The 22634-nt window shown below is 44.6% G+C and overlaps 1 protein-coding gene across 1 annotated transcript; it reads left to right on the top strand.

Annotated features, from left to right (window-relative positions):
• The first annotated feature begins 869 nt into the window (after window positions 1-869).
• Window positions 870-1546, top strand: LOC131054152 (histone H2A). Its single transcript, XM_057988615.2, has one exon. The coding sequence runs from the start codon at window positions 953-955 to the stop codon at window positions 1370-1372; it is 420 nt and encodes a 139-aa protein (XP_057844598.1). The 5' UTR covers window positions 870-952; the 3' UTR covers window positions 1373-1546.
• Window positions 1547-22634: the final 21088 nt, after the last annotated feature.

Below are 22634 nucleotides of genomic sequence, written 5' to 3'. Positions count from 1 at the left end.
TCCTTATGCACTTTAATGCCAAAATGAATTTCTTTAAATACTCAGACATAACAAACACTCACATAAACATGCATAAAGTTGACTCCTAATGACTAGGAGAAAAACATAGGAGTTAGCAAGTTGATTTTTAAAAATTTAAATTTAAAGTAAGATTTTTGTCATGTGAGTAATTCAAATATTCAACTTTTAAGTTTGTTTTGCACTTTGCAATATTGCTATTGCATGTCATGAAAATGACCCAGAGTGAAAAAAGTGAGGCCTCTAGATCAAGAGTGGGTTTGTGAATACAAGCTAATAAATGAGGCGAATGAAAAGAAAAATATGCAAATAAGATAATGATAGAATCAAATGTATATAAACATGCAAAATGTTTATACAAAAGAATATATAAGAACTAAAGAAAACCAACCTAATCTAATGTAAATGTTGACAAAATATTGTTATATAATCATATCAAATTGTCATCTCAAAATTATCCTAAAATAAATACCAATTAATATACATCTAAACCTTATAAATGGTAGGCAAAGCACCTTGAAAAAATAAAAAATAAAGTTAAATTCCAAAGTCAATATTCTTACCATATTCCACTTAAAAATAAAGATATACCGGTATCTAAAGTATCCCATGTTTCCCTTAAAAAAGACAATATTCTTTTTCTCAAGTGAGAAACAACATCACGAGACAACGAAACCCGTCATTTCATTTTCATTTTCATTTCTATTATTCCCACGCATCCATTGGCGGATTGTAGCTGCCACGGATCAAACTACAATGCATCTCAACCGTCCATAGTATATTGATCGTACGATCTACAAATCTCATACCTGACATCACAGAGAGGCTATATATCTCGGCTGGGACTTTGACCTCTCAACCAAGTTCAGATATTGTTTGGATTTTTTCGCGACATTTTCTTAAGTGTTTTTAGATCGTAAGGAAGTCTGTAATCATGGAGTCAGGTGCTAAGGCAGGAAAGGGCGGAAGAAAGGGAGGAGCGAAGAAGAAGAGCGTCTCTAAGTCAGTGAAGGCAGGTCTACAGTTTCCTGTAGGTAGAGTGAGCAGATACCTCAAGAAAGGTAGATATGCTAAGAGAGTTGGTTCTGGTGCTCCCATTTACATTGCAGCTGTGATGGAGTATTTGGCAGCTGAGGTGCTGGAGCTAGCTGGCAACGCTGCTAGAGACAACAAGAAGAATAGGATCATTCCCAGGCATATCCTTCTTGCTGTCAGGAATGATGAAGAATTGGGGAAATTGCTGGGCGGCGTTACCATTGCTCATGGCGGTGTTCTGCCTAACATACACCAGGTGCTTTTACCTAAGAAGTCCTCCGCCTCAGAAAAGGAGCCCAAGTCTCCTAAGAAGAAATAAACTCTATTGACATGCCAACAAAAACGGTGTTTTATAACACCACCATAATTCTTGAATATGCTATTCCTTCTTGCAATGACAGATTTTTTTTATCTTACATTCGATGAACTTCGAAGCTCGATAGCTGACAATGCAGTAATTACTAATGGATTAAAATTTGGCTTGTTGTGGTTAGTTTGGCTCACTGTAAAGTTCGTCTGAGTCGTCGTTGTGGTAGGCCCTAACCTGTTATGAAAATATTGATGTTTTTCAAGCTTATCTTAATTTGAGTTTGCTTTGGGATAAATCCTCTATCATTTCAAATATTATGTTTAACTTCTACATTGCATTGGATTCAAGTATATTTCATAAGATATTCGGTTTCAATTTTACATTTTGAATATTTATTGGTTTTTGCAAATATTAAACAATTTCCATTAAACAATTTTATTCATTTTGTTTTTGAATTATAAGTTTTCGATTTAAAGTTTAAGAAATGCAACAGCAAAGGAACACAGTGAAAGTGACGGCAGAAAGACTTCTTGTCCATTTATTCGTCAAATAGTATGACGTATTTATATCTGTAGGCTCAACAGTTACTACAAAATTTTAAACAGGTTGACAGTTAACTCTGGCTCTTTAGAGTCTAAAGACAATGAATTGAGCTTAATCGAATATGTTAGACACACCATCATTATTTGGTGACACATATACATCATTATATTAATGATAATTTCAGAGCAAGTAGTTGTTATAAGAGATGAGGGGATTGTGATTCAAAATGGACCAGTTGTAGTAATTTAACGATGCACACAGTTTTGTCTATAACGAATCGTGATTCAAATTGCTTATTTGGAGGTCAACATTACTAAACTGAATTGAAAAGAAAGAATGCTAATTTAAAAAAAAGATACAAGCAACGCGGAGATACAAGGAATATACGCTCCAACGTAAACAAATAAATCATTAGTGGAGTCTTGTGTAAATGTCACCAAATAATATTTAAGGTGTCCAATATCTTCAATTAAGATCAATTCATCGTCTTTAGTCAGCAGTTTGTTGTCAAACAGCTACAGATAGTTGTCAATCTGTTTAGAAATTTTATAGGAAGTTGAGTGTCAAACTATAAATATGTAAATACTATTTGATGAATCAATGGACACGCAATTTTTTCTGCTATTACATCCCACTGGATTCAAGCAAATCTTTCTGCTGTTACATTCACTGTGTTTTTTTGCTGTTACATTTTCTGATTTGGGGTATCAAAGCCAAATCTGGCCATACACGTTGACCCCTCCATAGATTTTACAAGGGATGGGGCTGTAATAGCCAATGCTTAGATCCGTTGGAGGAAGTTGCTGTGAGTGGTTTGTGCAAAAAGCCATCATGAGGTTTTCATTCGTAAAAATGGCAACATCATCCAATTGGGAACTGCCACCAAAGGAAGGAGTTGAGGAAAATTAAGAAGCCTGAGCACTACATTTAGCTGAAACAACATGCCACTGCTTGCATTCTGTGCTATTTGGTAAAGAGATTGGTAAGCATTGTTTTTAGTGTTAGCAGGCAAATCTCTGGTGAAAATAAAAAACGATTTGCCACCTCAAAAGGAGATACTAGTGTTTAAGGAGTTCCTCTATTTTTGTTTGTGTTTTGAGTCTTTATTCAAAGTTACCTAGAATTGTGTGGTAGTCTTACTGTAGAATTGCCAGGCACTGAGCGTGATTTCTAGAGTTTTGCTTTTCAGATTACTTGTCAATCTAAAATTGGGTATGGTTGTGTAATTCATTGATTAGTCAATCTAAATTTATATAGAAACTTGTTTAAATAAGCTAATGGAAACATCCTCTTGGGTTTATATTGTGTTCAAAGAGCAGTAGAGTTTATCCACTCTTGTAGTTAGTCTTTAACCTTCTTCAATTTGTAGATGAGCCTATCTTTATCTCTGTTATGACAAATCCCTGGCCTTGAAGGTGAAGAAAAGCTCTAGGATTTTGGACCCACAGTTTTGGGACTTGTCCATTTTTCCAATGGCTTCATTTGAAAAAACAGAAATTCAAAATTTAAAATATTGTTGCTGGTAGAAGTTTATGTTAGCTAAAATATGTATTGTTGGTAAAAGGAAATATGTTTATAGCTGTTATTAAAATGGTCCTAAATTTAAAAGCCAACTATGTAAGCATGGCATCGGTTCTATTTAGAAATATCAAGAGTAGAGGGAAAACCATATGGTGCCTAAACAAAGGAAAGCAACCGACATTAGCCATTGTTCATGGAGTATATCCAAGGTTTGTAGACAAATTAAACAACATCAAACTAAACAATCCTATCTAGAAAAGCTATGGTGTTGTTGTGCCCTTCAATCGCTAGGGCATTTGCTCATGATCACTGTTGGATCTTAGGTTTTGGGCATAATGCAGGTAGAGCAGTTCACTATTCCAATGCTGTTGGGGGTAAATGGTTGTTTTTTTGGCTAGAGCCTTCCAATGGGGTTGTAGTTGCTGGTGGTTGCAATGGGAGAGAAGATTTGCCAGGTTTCCTTAATGCAACTAGAAAAAGCGGTCAGAGGAACGTTGCTTAGGGTGTGGGGGGGAATGGAGAAGGCGTTTATGTATGATGAAAGCTCTAGAGTAGGGGGATTGGTGGGCGATAGGTATAATGGGGGGTCAATGGGTAACTTTTAGGGTATTGTTGTGACATATTCACACATCGCCCCATTGTAAATGGGGACCCCTGCTTTTTGCTTTCTATGGTTAGTTTTCTTTGCTTAGTTGTTTGAACTTGGCTATTAGTCTTTGCACTGAAGGGGCGCTAGAGGGCTCATTAGGATAGCAGGCTCTGCTTGAGTTGAGGTGGGTCAGTAGGTGGTCCAGGTCAGGGTCTCTTTGAAAGCCTTCTCTAGGTCAGGCCTTTGCTCTTGTTTCTAGGTTATGTCTTTGAGTTAAGGGAGTGAATGAAGGTTTGTGAGTGAGTATCATCAAGGATTTTCCCTCTGAGGGTTGGAGATTGATCCAGTTGATGAATGATGAAGCTCTAGGCATTGATTGGTATAAAATTGACCTATTTTGCCCTTGGAAATGCCTAACGACCAAGCCTAGACTTTGAAATTTGGAAATAAACTTGAGTTTACCTTTGGAGAGGCCTTGGATAAGCTTAGACGTGGAAATTTGGGAAAAAGGTCAAGATTTAAGCCTAAAAGACAAATTTCGCTCTTGACCCTTCCAAAGGGTCCATAGCGAAATTCCAGGATAGGTCCTGTCCTTTTAGGGGTACCTAGGCGAAATGGTTAAAATGCACTTTTCATCCAACTTTTGAGCCAGGAACTCCTTTAAGGTGGTTTGTTAGCATGTCTTGAGGTAAGAGCAATGTGATTGAGGGAAAAGTTTGAATGTTTGAGTGATATCTAAGGCAAATTCCTCAATTTCGCTCCTGACCCTTCCAAAGGGTCCATAGCAAATTTCCTAATATCTCCCTTTTTGGTTCTAATTTGCATCAAAAACTCTTGTCCTTATGTCATATGATTAGAGAATTGATGTGTGAAACAGAGTGAAGTGAGGAAAAGTGAGGAATTTGTGCAAAAAGCAAAATTTCGCTCCTGACCTTTCCAAAGGGTCCAAGCGAAATTTTCCCCAAAAGACTTATTTCTTCACAAAGGACATTGAATGGTGGTCATGCATGGCAGAGGAAAGGATCAAAGATAAAGTCTAAAGCAAAGATGAGTGAGAAAGGATGAGAACTGAGCCTAATTGAGCAATTTCGCTCCCAACCCTTCCAAAGGATTCAAAGCGAATTTCTCCATGAAGCATTATACCTTGCTCCAACCTACAAACTAACTCATTCCCAAGCATTTCTTCAAGGCAAAAGGCTTGTTTTTGATGATTAAAGGATGAGAAATGAAGTTTTGTGAAGGATGATCAAGCAAAATGCAAATTTCGCTCCCCAGAGCGAAATTCCTAGGAAGACTCTTTATTTTTTGCCTATGCACCCAAAAGGACATTGTTTTAAGCTAAATAGATGGTGAATTGACTTGATTATGGTAAGAGGAGATTTGATAAGTCAAGTTCAAGGCAAAGAAAGGAGAAAAGAAGTGTGAAATGAGCCTAAGGAAGAATTTCTCTCCTGATAGCGAAATTTCTTAAAACACTATTTTCCTCCTTATTCAAGCCAAGATCTTTGTTCCTAGGACATGGTGGAGAGAGGATGGATATATAATTGCCTTAGGAATTGAATGGAAGTAAAAGCAATGATGGATTTGAGGGTAAAAGACAAATTTCGCTCCTGACCCTTCCAAAGGGTTCAGAGCGATTTTTTATAGAATCCTCCATTTGCTTCAAATTTGAACTAAATTTTGTGCCTTGAAGCCTTAGTTAGGATGTCATCATGCCTTGGAAGCAATTGAGGGGTGAAAAGGTGGAAGAATTAGGCCTAAAATGCAAATTTCGTTCCTAACCCTTCCAAAGGGTTCAGAGCGAAATTCCTAAAACTCCTTTTGCTTCCAATTTTGTATCCAGCCTAGTGTTGATTGAGGCGGATTGAACTTAGAGGCATCCTTAGGCATGCATTTGAGTAAGTTGTGGTCACAAAATGTGAAGAATTTGTCCTAAAATGCAAATTTCGCTCCTGACCCTTCCAAAGGGTCCAGAGTTAAATTTCCTAAAAACCTCTTTTTGCTCCTTGTTGAGACCAAGATCTTGATTTCTAAGGCATGGTTTGGAAAGAATTGATATGTACTTGCCCTTGAAAGGTGATTTAAGGCAATGAAGTGATAGAATTGAAGCTAAATCACCAATTTCGTTCTTGACCCTTCCAAAGGGTCGAGAGCGAAATTCCTTATAGGTCCTGTCCTTGGCCAGGGTCCAGAGTGAATTTCACTATAGTGCTTGTCTCTGGAGAGGATCCTGAGTGAATTTCATTCTAATACCTTCTTGTTGATGTTTTAAGGTGAGAAATATCATGTTAGAATGAATATATCATGTATACTTAATCATCCTTTGTTTATTTTGCAGATCAACAAAATCAAGATGGGGGAGGATCAGGCCAGGACAAGGAAGACCTATTCAAGTTCCATCATCATCAAGGCCACTTCAAATGCGTGAGAGAGGATTCAAGGTGCTACTAAATTGAAAGACTTCGAATGAGCAACAATTGCAAGCAATGGAGCTAACCATCCTCAAGGACCTCACTCTACCACATTAAGAGATCACATAATGTCAGAGGAAGGATCTTGTAAGCATTTCAATTCGAAGTGGGCTACTAAGGAGTGATCCGACCATAAAGAGGCTTCATCAAACACGTGAGAGTCAAGGGGTTACATCATTCACTAAGTACATCAAGGATGAAGGAAGATCAACCAAGGTCAATGCAAGGGCAAACACAAGACAAGGTGGCATTCTAGTCATTGTTTCTCCAGTCAAATAGCTCCACCTCAACATGTCCAAATTCAATGTACCTGACTCACCAATGATGGCACAAACTTCAAGGCACCTACCCCGATTTCCTATTGGCTCACAAATATTGAATGTAATTATTTCATTGGCTAAAGGAGTTTATTGTAACAAACCCTAATTAGGGTTTTCTATCTTGTAATCCTAGCCATCCATTGTAAATCTATTAGAGCCATTGAAATGTAAGGAGCTCTCTATATAAGGCTCTAGCTCTTCATTTGTAAAGGTTAATAGTTGGTTAATAGTTAATAGTGAATAGCTAATAGTAAGTAGAATAAAATAGAAATTAGAGTAAAGTAGGAAGAGAAGGCAAGAAACTGTTGCCTAAATTGTAAATGAACTCCATTTTCATTGAAGTTATGGTGAAATATGTCGTTTCTTTGCAATATGCATGGTCTCTTGTTGAATCTTCATTTTAGATGGTAAATAATTAGATTGAATGAAGGAAGTTATTGAATGCACTCGCGTGGAATCCGCCCAGTCCAAACCATTAGCCTGCGTGGTTAACTAGCATTGAATGAGCTTAATCTCGAGTTGTTACGCGTCTATTGTTCATGCATTAACTTGAATGATGATCAGTGTTTGACAGTGATGATTTGAACATCTTCAGAACTACCCTAGAAGATTGCACTGAGCTAGTGTTGAATTATTCAGTTTGATGGTGAGACCTAGCCCAGTAGGACTCCACCTACTAGTTCATAAATCTTCTTGCATTCTAGGTCTTAGATTAGATACTCCAAACCCTATGCTGTTGCCATTTCTTTATCTTCCAACTAGTAGATAGGATTCAAGTTTCAGCAAATCAGATGCTCAGGCAGTTGAACGTATGTGCTCTTGTGATTCCAGTAAAATCACATCATACCACGAGCTTATCCACACGTAGAGACCCTACATATAAGAACCTTGAAGTCTTCTTGAATGATTCTTAGGCGAAATCTTCAACATTCGGGGAAACTTTGTTCAAAAGAGGATAAGATACCTTGGTATTTTATTTTGTGTTCGCATGTGCATAACAAACACATCAACAAGTATCCCGGTTGCAAAAAGGCTGAGAGTGTGTCTAGGGGTTGATTTAGTTAATGAAGTTAAAGAAAATGAGAAATATTCCTCGGAGTTGGGATTGATTGGAAGATTAAAGGGTTTCCGGTCGAGCCTAAGTGAACTTCATAAATGGATCACTACATTTTGGAACCCCATTCTTGAGGGGGATGTCTAGATTTTCCATGGGGTGAGAGGTCATTTTGTGGTTGTTTTTGACAATGAATAGGATCAGAAGGTGGTCCTCTGTGAATACCAATGGAGTTGGGAGGACAAGTACTTGCTGCTTCTGAAATTGTGGTCCAACTTTCAACCCTACCATGAAATCCTTTGACAAAATTCCAATGTGGGCGAGACTTCCATACCTTCCTTTGCAATTTTGGTTTGAGTATTGTTTTGAGGCTATTAGAGACTCTTCGAGCAAATTTTTGGGAAAAGGTTTGCCTGCCATTTTAATTGGTTGGAACTAGTGGATTACGAGGGCATCCCTTTTAGATGTTGTAGATGCTTCCAGATGGTTCATATTGTTGCAAGTTGTGAATAGAAAAAATCAATCAAGTAGGGAATGTGGTGGAAAGATGTTTCTGATGCCCATTATGTGGTGGAAAATGGCAGCCGAAATGATCCCTTAAGAGCCTTAAAGCAGATGGGTGCGCTCATGACCCGCCGATCAAAGATACCACAACACAATGTAATGGCACTTTTGCTTTTGTGCCCGTAGGAGATTTTGGGTCTTTCGCTAAAGCTAGTGTTAATATTGGTATTAGAGATGACATGACAGGTAAGGGCTGTAATCTAGACATGAGGGCAAAAATTTGTCCAAAGGTTGGGTGTTGTGATGGGTTGGAGAAAAATGAAAATCAAGATGGTGTAAGGAGCCCAGATGTAAGGAGGAGGATTTCTGTTTATGAATACAAGAAAGAGATGCAGGAAGTTGGGGGTTAGGAGGAAGGATGGACAAAGGTGAAGAGGAAGAGAGATAAGAGAGTAAAGGAGGAGGTTCTTTCAGTATGCTTCTTCGTTCACATGATAAGGGTGGAACCAAAACTAGTATGTAATGTCTGACCTGTTAATGAGTCTTGGACTTTGGTGCCTTGTTGGTTAGGGGAGGGGGCTCCCGTGATGTAGCCTCACCTGGTTCGGGCTAGGTTTAAATCCCAATATATTAATATAAATAATCAATCTTTATTGATGTAAAAAGCAACATCAAACTAAAAACAAGTAGGGATTTTAAACTCTCAAACCAATCAGATGTGTAAATCACTTGTGTAGACAATTGAGGGATATCTTCAAACCATGCACAACAATAAGACAAGGTATAGCAATATGCTAATGAATAGTTTTGAAACAATAATCAGACCTAGTAAACACTGATATTGATCTGCAACAATGTAGATTTGGAAAATATAGGTCTTTGATACATTAGATATGAGTACAAAGCCTGATTTGTAGGGTTTCTTTCAACTATTGCGAATGTCTAGCTTTAAACAATTCTAATAAGACTATGAAATGCTCCAGTTACATGAACGAACAATTTGTGTACAGTTTGGACAGGGTGTTGGCACCTTCCAACCCAAATTTGGGTGCAATCGCCCCACTCGCTATGGCTAGTAATGCAAGGAGATTTCCTTTCTAGGGGATGGAAGAGCCCAAATTTGTTATTTTGGGTATTTGTAGACTTGTTCAAGCGGTTTTTATGACCAAAGTTTGAGGACTCAGACTTGGCAGCCCAAAATAGTACTTGAACTTGGGATGAACTTGGCAAGAAACTCGGCTAGGACTCGACAAAAAAAAAATCATAGTTTTGCAAAATAAAAATAAAAGTTAATGTATTTAGAGATGACAATCAATTTGTCATAATTCAAACATTACACATGCCATATGATCTTCAAACACTCAATATTTGAAATTTAATAATTCATACTCAATAACTAGTGGGGGTTTGGGAATGGAGACCCTAATGGGTTTGAGGGGTAGTAGTGATAAGTTTCACAAGGTGTTAGATGTGAGCCCAACGATAGAGGGGGTGTGGGGGCTATGCCCTTGAATTTTTTTTTTATGATTGAAAATGGATGATTTTGAGCCAAAATATGAAGAAATGGAAACGTTTGAGCCAAAATATGAAGAAAAAATCTCTCTTTTTGCTGTTTTAACACACCCAAATAGCTTGAGAGTCCACGCCCAGAACTTGAGAGTTCGAGTTTGGGAGTTGGAGAATCTTGGGGCAAGACTCGAATGAGTACACCCCATATTTCTTCTGGATTGACCATGTGAGTTAGTGGCAAGTGGACTCGGCTAGTGATAGGGATCACGAGTTTGGTGAGTACTCACAAAACCCTCAAACTATGTTTGTGAGAATCTAGTTCTAACATGGTGTTGGTGAAGTGATTGGCTTGTTGTCGCCCTAATTTGCTGCCAATGTTTTGGTGCTCCCTTTTATAGTTGTGCTGGTCTACAAACTGATTTGATGTTTTTAATATAATAATTGGTCACCCAACACTCCAAAAAATAAAATAACATCATAACCATAAAGTGCCTTGAAAAGAGTCATACATATAGACATATATGTGTAATGGCAGAAATGTTTTAAATATCATCTCACATGCACACCCAAGTGAGATTTTGCTTAAAGGGAAAACAATTAATTGGTAGGGTTTTTGTCCTACTAGGGGTAGCTGACTTGAGGGTTTCGTCTTAGGCTAGCAAGGTGCAATTTTTCCTTAGAAGGATTCTTGCCCAGTTTGATTTCTTCAGCCTTCCAAGGACCTGCTTTTATATATAATAAAATGGATGCTCGGACTCCAAGGTTGGCCCCAAACTAAGTAAATTTTTATTATTATTTGAAATTAGGACCAGGTCAGTCCATAGGTGCATTTTTTTAATTATTAAATAATAATAATAATAATAATTATTACTATATTATCATTTTAGTGTTTATAAATAGTTACATATAATTAAAATTATTAATTTATACCTCTTAGGTGGAGGGGACATGATAGTCCTCCCGTCTCAAATATTGCTTTTTCCTAGGCAATTTCAGGCTTTTGTGATTTGAAGATTCCCACCCCTTCCCAAGTACCATCTTCCATAGGCAAATCTTTTTCATTTCACCAAATATTTTGGAATAACATTGTTTCTCAATTTCTTTTCTCTCATCCAATATTGCCTCGGGCTCCAAAATCAATTTCCCTTTATCATCAAGAGGGGGCAACTCCAATGAAGGAGTAACCTGTAGTACAAGGGACTTTTTAAGGCACGACACAAGAAAAATGTTATGAATCTTGATGTTCTCTGGAAGTTCCAGCTCATATGTAACCTCACCTATCCTCCTTATGACCCTGTAAGTACCATAAAATTGTGGCTTCAACTTCTCAGCACAACTTTCCTTATGGGAAGATTGTTTATAGGGTTATAACCTAAAAATACCATGTCTCCCACCTCAAATGTCATTTCAATTTGGTGGCTATCAACATACAACTTCTGTTGGTTTTGGGATCGTTTTAGATGATAATTGAGTGCATGCACAATATCTAGGCTTTGTTGAATTAAATCTCTAGCTCCAGGGACTATTATCTGAAAGAATCAAATCAATAAATAAAATAACATCATAACCATTAAGTGTCTTGAAAGGAGTCATACATAGACATATGATGAGTAGAATTGTAGCAATTTTCTCCAAGGTGCAACCACCTGACTCATGTTGTTCGCTGACATGTAACATAGTTTCTTAAGCAACCTTCTGTTTGTTTTTTCACAATTCCCATTTGCTTATTAGTTTGAGGATAGTAGCTAGTTCTTGGCGTCAATTTTGTCCTTGTCAATCGCAAAAGTTTTTACCAAAATGAGTTGATAAATTTGTTGTACTTGTCACTATTTCTTTGCGGCCCATGAAGTCTAAAAATCTCTCTAACGAACAAATCAGCCACTTGTGGGGCTTTGTACTTTGAATAAATAGCATGAAAACGAGCTTATTTAATGAATCTATCAACAATCACATTGATAAATTCTTTACCTTGCAACTTTGGGAGCTTGTGATGAAATCCATGGAGATACTTTCCCATTTATGTTTTGGAATGGGTAGGGGCTGCAACAAATCAGCTAATAATACATGCTTTGTTTTGTTTTCTTGACAAACCAAACATTCTCTAATATGCCTCAAAACATTATCTTTGTTCCTCTTCCATGAAAAATACTCCCTTGCTTGCATTTATTGAAGTACTCTGGGTGACAAGCAAGCGGTGTTTGCCCTCTCGGGTGAATAACTTAAGACATAAAGGACATAACGCAGAATAATGCTGTAAATATCAGACAAAGTGTATCAGATGTTCTCTTCATAATAAGTGTGTTTTACAAGTTACATTCAGGAGTATAAAAGGGTATCGAGGGGGTGCGAGCGCCAACCGTCGCACCGCAACTTCCACCCCTCGGTTGCCAACTAACCAAAACAATTACACATAATTAACTAATGTTATTCCCGTGTACAATAATGCCGCCAACATCATCCCCCCCAAAAAGAAAAGTCGTCTCTAGGCGACTTACAAAAATGGAGATAATGCAACCTATACAAGATATCTGAAAGACTAGGGAGGGGGCTGAGAAAGCGTCCCTGAAGTAGAAGTGTGAGATGGCGGTGTCTGGGTTGCCAAGCGGGCACGAAGCTCATACACCTGCTGAGTGCGTGCAGCCACATCCCGTTTCGCTACGAGGACCTTCTCTAGAGCTGTCTTCACCATGTGTGCTGCCTTTAGTAACTCCTCTTTTGTATCCACTGCCTCCGTCGCGCAGGCCAACCGTGTCTGCTCGGCTGCCAGGCGGGGCTACAATCAACACGCGTAGCAGCCAAAGGAAAAAAGGGGCCGCACAATCCCACGCATCGCACGACCCAGTCAACACGCGCAGCAGCCAAAGGCAAAAAGAGGGAGACCAAGCCGCACAAATCCCACGCAGCCAAAGGTAGACCAAACAACAAGGGTTAGGCGCAGCAGGCGCAAAGGGAGGAATAGAGCCACAGGTAGACCAAGCAGCCGCACGGCGACAACCAAAACAGAGGGCCGTTACGAAGGGTAGATTTTTTCTAAACAAAGCAGTTAGAAGGAGATCGATGGATTCAGCAGGGAAGAGGAGTTGGAAGAAACAGCTGCACGCTTCTTCCAGTAGCAGCCAGAAGGATAGAGGTAGCAATATCAGGATCGTAGTTTCAGGAGTACGTGTTGCAGGCGGCACCATGGATACCACCGCCCGACAAAAACAAAAACAGAAAGCACCACAGGCTATCGCAAATGCGAAAAACACAGTGACGCCACAAAATGTTACTTTCGAGGGCCTGAATGGATTAGAATGTCGAAAATGGTGGCAGGACACCCCCAATAATGATCTGGTAAAGCAAAACCTCCGGAAGGCACAAGTAGAGTGAGCTATTCGGATGCCCGTGTTCCCTATCCGGGAGTACGAGGGTGCCCTACGCTTCATGGTGGACACCTTCGACAGGCATACATGCACCAGCACGTTTGAATACCTCCGGAGGGATGTCACCATATCCTCCAAAGCAAGGGATTTCACGAGGGTATTTGGCATTCCGGGCAGCCAGGGCAAGAAAATAGACTTGAAGGCCAAGAAGATGACACAGGAGGAGGAGGAGCGGTGGATTAAATTAGTCTCCCGGAATTTGACCACAACGAAGTTGGACAGCGTGGCTAGAGCCACGAAGAGTCGCGGAATCCGTAAGACTTTTGTTGCGGAGGGCCACTGGAGATGCATCATGGATGTTATCAAGAGCAGATTGACGGGGTCGGGTAGGGCGTCGGACATTGCCCTCCCTCAGGTTATGCTGATGAATGGGCTGATGAATGGCATCGTATATGACTGGGCAGCGTTACTAGTAGAGCGTATGTATGAATTTCTGACGCTCCAGCATCGCACGTTCTATATACCTCATTATGCTATAGGGTTATTCCTGGAGGCCACGCGGGAAGTAGTGCCGGAGGACGAGTTGGAGGTACGGCCACAGGGACCGTTGACAGCGGGAGAGCCTCCAATAATGTATTGGAGGCACTTGGACATTGGCCACTCTTCCGCGAAGCGGAAACGGGGCGGTGGATAGGGCCTCGGCCTCAGGGGAGCCGGACAGCGGGAGGGAATCCAGCAGCATGGAGGAGTCAGAGGAGGATGATGAGGTGGACGATAGTAGTCAGGCAACGGAGGAGCCTGTACGAGTCTGGTTTGCCCCACCTCTGTTACTGATGGGCACAACTGTGCCAGCATCTGGAGTAGGCGGCACTTGTATTCCGGCCTTCGGGCAGAGCCATACGCTTGTTACACTTGGTCCCCTCCAGCACGAGCATCAGGGAGCACTATCGGGCCCAACCATAGCGGCACTTACCGAGGACATGGCAGAGTCAGGGACGGAGGAGTCACCGCACCGGGTAGTGGTCGAGCAGGGGTCGATGGAGGTGGAGGATACCGAGCCTCACGTGTGGTTGGAGGTCGTGGGTAGTGACGCTGTGGTGACTGTTTCGGCTTTGTTGTTGGAGGAGCCGACGACAGCGAACCATCCACCGGTCGTGGAGATGCATGCTGACCTCGAGGCTATGCAGAGCTGTCTCACACAGCGGTTTTAGATGACACTGGCACAGCCGGATGGAGCTGTTGTATTCTCACCGTGTCGAGAGACTGGAGCGGAGGTAGTCCACTTGGATGACTCGTCAGGGGAGGCACATGGACTCACAGTTGGGCATGAGGCAGGGGAGGTCGCCTCTGGGCAGGCACCAGGAGATGGTGCACCTTCGGTGGCGGAGGCGGTACCGTCACAGCAAGATACAGTAGTGACCGTTCCACCAGGGATTTCCTAGTCTTCGGCACAGACGGGGGAGGATGTTGAGACTTATCTCACTGACATGGCTGATATGGTAACGAGGGGTAGGCGGGTGGTGGCCGCCACCCAGACGCAAGCATTGCAGCAGGTGGTGGTGGAGCTAGAGCAGGTCCTACAGTTTATGCGGGTGGGTTGCCCGACAGCCTTTGCTACCTGCTTTGAGTCTCAGGGGTGGCCGACTATGGAGACAGAGGAGATGCTCCAAGCTTGGAGGCTGCGTCAGCCCGTTGTGGAGAGTCGGGTGACGGCAGTTGTCCGCGAGATCGAGCAGGTCTACCGGGATGTCTATTATACATTGAGGTGTATCGAGGGGGTGCGAGCGCCAACCGTCGCACCGCAACTTCCACCCCTCGGTTGCCAACTAACCAAAACAATTACACATAATTAACTAATGTTATTCCCGTGTACAATAATGCCGCCAACATCATCCCCCCCAAAAAGAAAAGTCGTCTCCAGGCGACTTACAAAAATGGAGATAATGCAACCTATACAAGATATCTGAAAGACTAGGGAGGGGGCTGAGAAAGCGTCCCTGAAGTAGAAGTGTGAGATGGCGGTGTCTGGATCGCCAAGCGGGCACGAAGCTCATACACCTGCTGAGTGCGTGCAGCCACATCCCGTTCCGCTACGAGGACCTTCTCTAGAGCTGTCTTCACCATGTGTGCTGCCTCTAGTAACTCCTCTTTTGTATCCACTGCCTCCGTCGCGCAGGCCAACCGTGTCTGCTCGGCTGCCAGGCGGGTCTCTACCTCGGCCTTTGCTGTCTGGATCTCAGCCGTCTTTGTGTGAGCCACCTCTAGCTGTGCCAACAACTGCGCCCTCTCGGCTGCCCATGATGCCTGTTGACTGGCCTCCTCTCTCTCCAACGCTACTCGGGAAGCCTCCCTGACTGCAGACTCCTGCTGTGTACGCCTCAATGTATAATAGGCATCCCGGTAGACCTGCTCGATCTCGCGGACAACTGCCATCACCCGACTCTCCACAACGGGCTGACGCAGCCTCCAAGCCTGGAGCATCTCCTCTGTCTCCGTAGTCGGCCACCCCTGAGACTCAAAGCAGGTAGCAAAGGCTGTCGGGCAACCCACCCGCATAAACTGTAGGACCTGCTCTAGCTCCACCACCACCTGCTACAATGCTTGCGTCTGGGCGGCTGCCACCACTCGTCTACCCCTTGTTACTATATCAGCCATGTCAGCGAGATAAGTCTCAACATCCTCCCCCGTCTGTGCCGAAGACTGGGAAATCCCTGGTGGAACGGTCACTACTGTATCCTGTTGTGAAGGTACCGCCTCCGCCACCGAAGGTGCACCATCTCCTAGTGCCTGCCCAGAGGCGACCTCCCCTGCCTCGTGCCCAATTGTGAGTCCATGTGCCTCCCCTGATGAGTCATCCAAGTGGACTACCTCCGCTCCAGTCTCTCGACACGGTGAGAATACAACAGCTCCCTTCGGCTGTGCCAGTGTCATCTGAAACTGCTGTGTGAGCCAGCTCTGCATAGCCTCGAGGTCGGCACTCATCTCTGTGACCGGTGGATGGTTCGCTGTCGTCGGCTCCTCCAACAACGAAGCCGAAACAGTCACCACAGCGTCACTACCCACGACCTCCAACCGCACGTGAGGCTCGGTATCCTCCACCTCCGTCGGCCCCTGCTCGACCACTACTCGGTGCGGTGACTCCTCCGTCCTTGACTCTGCCATGTCCTCGGTAAGTGCTGCTGTGGTTGGGCCCGACGGTGCTCCCTGGTGCTTGTGCTGGAGGGGACCAAGTGTAACAGGCGTATGGCTCTGCCCGAAGGCCGGAATACAAGTGCCACCTACTCCAGATGCTGGCACAGTCGTGCCCATCGGTAACAGAGGTGGGGCAAACCGGACTCGTACAGGCTCCTCCGTTGCCTGACTGCTATCGTCCTCCTCATCATCCTCCTCCAACTCCTCCATGCTGCTGGATTCCCTCCCGCTGTCCGGCTCCCCTGAGGCCGAGGCCCTATCCACCGCCCGTTTCCGCTTCGCGGAAGAGTGGCCAATGTCCAAGTGCCTCCAATACATTATTGGAGGCTCTCCTGCTGTCAACGGTCCCTGTGGCCATACCTCCAACTCGTCCTCTGGCACTACTTCCCGCGTGGACTCCAGGAATAACCCTATAGCGTAATGAGGCATATAGAACGTGCGATGCTGGAGCGTTAGAAATTCATACATACGCTCTGCTAGTAACGCTGCCCAGTCATATACGATGCCATTCATCAGCCCATTCATCAACATAATCTGAGGGAGGGCAATGTCCGACGCCCTACCCGACCCCGTCAATCTGCTCTTGATAACATTCATGATGCATCTCCAGTGGCCCTCCGCAACAAAAGTCTTATGGATTCCGCGACTCTTCATGGCTCTAGCCACGCTGTCCAACTCCGCTGTGGTCAAATTCCGGGAGACTAATTTAATCCACCGCTCCTTCTCCTCCTGTGTCATCTTCTTGGCCTTCAAGTCTATTTTCTTGCCCTGGCTGCCTGGAATGCCAAATACCCTCGTGAAATCCCTTGCTTTGGAGGATATGGTGACATCCCTCCGGAGGTATTCAAACGTGCTGGTGCATGTATGCCTGTCGAAGGTGTCCACCATGAAGCGTAGGGCACCCTCGTACTCCCGGATAGGGAACACGGGCATCCGAATAGCTCACTCTACTTGTGCCTTCCGGAGGTTTTGCTTTACCAGGTCATTATTGGGGGTGTCCTGCCACCATTTTCGACATTCTAATCCATTCAGGCCCTCGAAAGTAACATTTTGTGGCGTCACTGTGTTTTTCGCATTTGCGATAGCCTGTGGTGCTTTCTGTTTTTGTTTTTGTCGGGCGGTGGTATCCATGGTGCCGCCTGCAACACGTACTCCTGAAACTACGATCCTGATATTGCTACCTCTATCCTTCTGGCTGCTACTGGAAGAAGCGTGCAGCTGTTTCTTCCAACTCCTCTTCCCTGCTGAATCCATCGATCTCCTTCTAACTGCTTTGTTTAGAAAAAATCTACCCTTCGTAACGGCCCTCTGTTTTGGTTGTCGCCGTGCGGCTGCTTGGTCTACCTGTGGCTCTATTCCTCCCTTTGCGCCTGCTGCGCCTAACCCTTGTTGTTTGGTCTACCTGTGGCTGCGTGGGATTTGTGCGGCTTGGTCTCCCTCTTTTTGCCTTTGGCTGCTGCGCGTGTTGACTGGGCCGTGCGGTGCGTGGGATTGTGCGGCCCCTTTTTTCCTTTGGCTGCTGCGCGTGTTGATTGTGCGGTGCGTGGTGGCTTCCTCGGTGTGCTGCGTGGTGGCTTCCTCGGTGTGCGGTGTTTTAACCTTCCGCGGCGGTGTCTTCATGCGGCGCTTTATATTTTTCGCGGCCTTCGGTGGCTCCCATCGCACGGTGGTGCCACCGTCGGTGGTGCCACCGTCGGTGGTTCCACCGCACGGTGGCTCCACCGTCGGTGGTCCCACTGCACGGTGGTGGAAGGACGATGGTTCCACCGCACGATGGTTCCATCGTACTGTGATGCCACCTTCGGTGGGCCCACCGTAGGGTGGCCTTTTTTTCTCTTTTTTTTTTTTTTTTTTTTTGCTTTCAAATTTTTCTTTTATATATATATATATTTTTTCAAATTTTTTTTTTTTTGAAGTTTTTCAAATTTTTAGCGGCTGACTGACTAGGGGGTCCTGGTTCCCTCCGTTCGTGATAGATCTTCAGTTTCGACCCGTTGACTGCGTGTGGTATCTTCTTCCCGTCCCGCGTCCACAACTTTATCGCCCCATTCGTATTGACCTCACGTATCCGGAAGGGCCCTAACCATCGGACTTTGAATTTCCCCGGTTTAATTTCGTTCCTCCCGTTGAATTTTAACACCAGCTGTCCAGGAGTAAAATTCATTTGCCGGAGATGCTTGTCGTGCCACACCTTCCATCTTTGCTGGGTTGTTTCTGTCGCCCATTGAGCCATCATCCTTCGCTCGTCCAATTTGTTCAACGCGTACAGCCTCTCCCTCAGGCTTTCCATGTCGCCAAGGCGATTATTGATGGCAATCCGCAGACTCGGTACCATGAATTCAACTGGCACCACGGCTTCTTGTCCATACATTAGCTAGAAAGGAGTCTGTCCAGTAGTTACTTTGTAGGTCGTTCGGTATGCCGAAAGTACTGACGGTAGGCGCTCCTCCCAATCATCCCTCTCCACTCCGCAAGACTTATATATCACCGACATTATTATTTTATTTGTGGCATCTGCCTGGCCATTGGCACGTGGGTAGTACGGACTTGAGAATGAGTGAAAAATCTTGAAGTCTGATGTCAACCGCCGTACGACATGGTTCACGAAGTGGCCTCCCCGGTCACTGGTCAACTGAATAGGTATACCGTATCGCGTAATGATTTGTTCATAAATAAATTTTGCTGTGCTTACTGCCAAATTATCCTGGAGAGCCCTTGCCTCCACCCACTTGGTCAAATATTCTGTCGCAACTATAATGTACCGGCACCGTCGTGTGTGGCTGGCCTTAAGAGGACCCACAAAGTCGAGTCCCCATCGCTCAAAGAGTTCTTGTGCATGTGACGGGTTGAGGGGCATGAAGTCCCGCTTCAGAGGTTTGCCCGCCCGTTGGCAAGTGTCACACCTCACGACCCACTCCTTGGCGTCGTGATATACCGTTGGCCACCATAGTCCTGCGAGAAGCACCTTTCGGGCTGTGGTGTCTGGACCCATATGTCCACCTGCGGGCCCTTCGTGTGCCTCCCTTAGTACACTCGAGACTTCTTCTTCTGTGACACAACGCCTTAATATCTGGTCCGGCCCCATTTTGTAGAGTAACCCGTTAATGAGCGAAAAAGTCCTGCTCAATGCGAGCTTTCTTCGTTCCCCTGGAGGCATACCCTCCGGAAATCGGGACGTCGATATGTACTCTCCAATCTTTCTGTACCATGTCGGGAGTACGGCTATTTGGAACAAGTGTGCATCCGGAAAATCATCATTTACTCCCTCTGGAGGTTCCCTTGACTTAATCCGGGACAGCTGGTCGGCGATGACATGGCTTCGCCCTGGTCTTACCACAATTAAAAATGTGAACTCCTGTAGTAGCAATAGTCAACGACTTATCCTCCCCTCGATAATGGGCTTGTTTACTAAATACATTAGTGCCTAGTGGTCTACGTAAAATGTGAATGGTGTGGCCAGGAGGTAATGACGAAATTTCTGTACGGCATAGACCATACCGAGTGCTTCACGTTCTGTGGTACTATAGTTTTTCTCGGCCTTCGAGAGTAGTTTGCTGGCAAAATAAACGGGGTGGTCCAGCCTGTGTCCTATTTGGGCTAATGTAGCCTCGATGGCATAGTTTGAGGCATCTACGTGAACGTGGAATTCCTTATCCCAGTTCAGGTATGCTAGTATGGGCGCTCCCATCAACCTTGTCTTCAGCTCTTCGAAGGCCTTGCTCTGTGGCTCTACCCAAATGTATGGTTCCCCTTTCCTTGTCAACTTATCCAACGGGTGGGACACCTCAGCGAAGTTCTTGATGAACCTCCTGTAGCACCCCACATGACCAAGGAAGGACTTTACCCCCGTGACGTCCGTCGGAGGTTCCATTTCTACTATTACCCGAATCTTGTCCGGGTCCGTTTTCAATCCTTCTTTACACACAATGTGTCCCAGCAATCTTCCCTGTGGTACCATGAATCTACATTTCTTCGAGTTAAGGGCCAACTGTGCCCTCTGACACCTCTCCAGGCATTCTCCGAGAGTTTTTAAGTGGATGTCCTGTTCGCTGTAAATAGACCAATCATCCAGGAATGCTTTGAAGTTCCCCACCGACATCTTGTCAAAGATGTGCAAGATAATGCGCTGAAAGGTGGCAGGCGCATTGCATAGACCGAAGGGCATTTGGTTGTATGCGTACACACCGTCCTCCACAACGAAAGTTGTTTTCAACTTATCTTCCTCCGCGATGGATATCTGGTTGTAACCAGAGAATCTATCCATGAAGGAATAGATTTCATGTCCAGCTACTTCCTCCAAGATGTTGTCTGTGAAGGGTATGGGAAACGGGTCTTTAACAGTGACAGCGTTTAGGCACCGAAAGTCTACACAGATCCGGATTTGATTGGCCTCTTTCTTGAGGGAAATCACAATGGGAGACACCCATTCGCTTGTCTGCACTCTGAAGATTATACCCGCTTCCAACATCCGCTCAATCTCGTCGTTCACCCGTACAGCATAATTTTTGTTCATTCAGTACGGTTGCTTCCTCACTGGCTAGGCTCCTGGTACCAACATTATTCGGTGCACACATAGCTCTGGGGGCACGCCCTTCAAGTCCTTGTATGTCCATGCAAAGACATCCTTGTATTCAAGGAAAATTTTGAAGGCTGCGGCCTTCAACACTGGATTCCAATCATCTCCGACCAGGATGATCTTGGGGTCACTTGTCTCCCCGAGATTCATTTCCTTTAACGTGGCTTCCTGATACTTAATAGGCTCCCCCTTCAGGAATTGGTGTGCCGGCGCCTCATTCACTGCTGCCTCCCCTTCCTTATACTCACCATATTCTGGGGGAAATATATCTGGTTCTTCTTCGATGCTCAATACGTTGCACGATGGTGTAAATAGTTCATAATCTCCCATTTGCCAATGGAAGAGGCCATTCAAGGAGTCCCCATCGTCCCCTGGGCATGCCTCCAGTTCTAACACCCCTTCATCACTGGGCTCCATGTGGCATCTATTTCCCCCCTCCGTTAAGTGGTGTCTCTCCGATTCCGAGTCAGAGGAAGAGGCTAACTCCTCGCTAACCATTTGCATACGGAGGTCGATTACGTACTTCCTCCCGACGTTTTCCAAAGAAAGGGTATTCCGCTTCCAATTATGGTTCACTTTTGCTACAATGAGCCACCCCCGCCCCAGTATGGCGTCATATCCTTTCTGCTTTAAGGGGATTACCACAAAATCCAGCACGAATGGTTGCGTGCCGACCATCACCTGCTGGCCCATGAGGGTACCAATGGGTTTAATCCCATGTTGGTCTGCCCCTAGCAGGTTGAACGTAGGGGGCCACAACGTAGGCTTTCCCAATTTTTTCCATGTCGCTTCTGGGAGTACATTTACTCCTGACCCTCCGTCCACAATAGTGTCTGTTAAGGTGGTCCTTAGTATACCCATTTCTACCACCGCCGGGTGGCGTCCGTTGTTGACTACCAACAACATGGGGTCGACCGTGGGGCTCGCGACCTCCCTAAACGCGGGGTTGGTTGTGGGGCGCACGACCTCCTTCGTTTTTACTTGTGGGGGTACAGAGTTTAAAATAGCCGTTTTTAGCTGCGGCATACTCTCCAGGAGGTCTTGAATTCTCACCGGTACCTCTACCTGCAAGATTTGCCTTAAGATTTCCTCTTCTCCCTTCGTCCGTGGTGGACTTGCTGTCTGGTGACTGTTCTGTCCTTGTGCGGCCATTTCTTTTGTGATCTCGTCTCTGGCCTCCCGCACTCTCTCGGTCTCTGTGTGGGGATTTGGGTAGGCAATCTTCTTAGCCTGTGCCCTTGTGATTGCCAATACTTCTGCCTTCGTAGGTTCTATGTTTAGAAGGTGTACACCAGGCTTCGGGCAATTTGCGTCCTTGTGGTCGCCTGGCCCGCACCATCGGCAGAGGTGCTGAGTGTTGGCTTCCTTCGTACAATCGCGGGCGAAGTGTCCCCACTGATTGCAGGCCCTACATTGAATCATCGGCCGACCCTTGGCATCGTACTGGATCCGGTTTTTGTTGTTGTTATTGTTATTGTTTCTTCCGCCGCCGCCGCGTCTATTATCCCGGTATCCTCCAGATGATGCCATTGTGTTAGTCTGCTGGCCCGTACCCGCTGGTGCGGATGTTGTGGCCTGCTCTGTGAACAACACCTGGTTCGAGCTTCGGGTTTTCATATTGTATGGGCAC

Source organism: Cryptomeria japonica, chromosome 9 (genome assembly GCF_030272615.1).
Source record: "Cryptomeria japonica chromosome 9, Sugi_1.0, whole genome shotgun sequence".
In the NCBI taxonomy this organism is placed as follows: domain Eukaryota; kingdom Viridiplantae; phylum Streptophyta; class Pinopsida; order Cupressales; family Cupressaceae; genus Cryptomeria; species Cryptomeria japonica.
The sequence above is the reverse complement of the archived record's forward strand: the minus strand, read 5'-3'. Positions and strand labels throughout refer to the sequence as shown.

Excerpts from the sequence above, each read along its gene's own strand:
- LOC131054152 (XM_057988615.2), top strand. The coding sequence starts at position 953 with ATGGAGTCAGGTGCTAAGGCAGGAAAGGGCGGAAGAAAGGGAGGAGCG.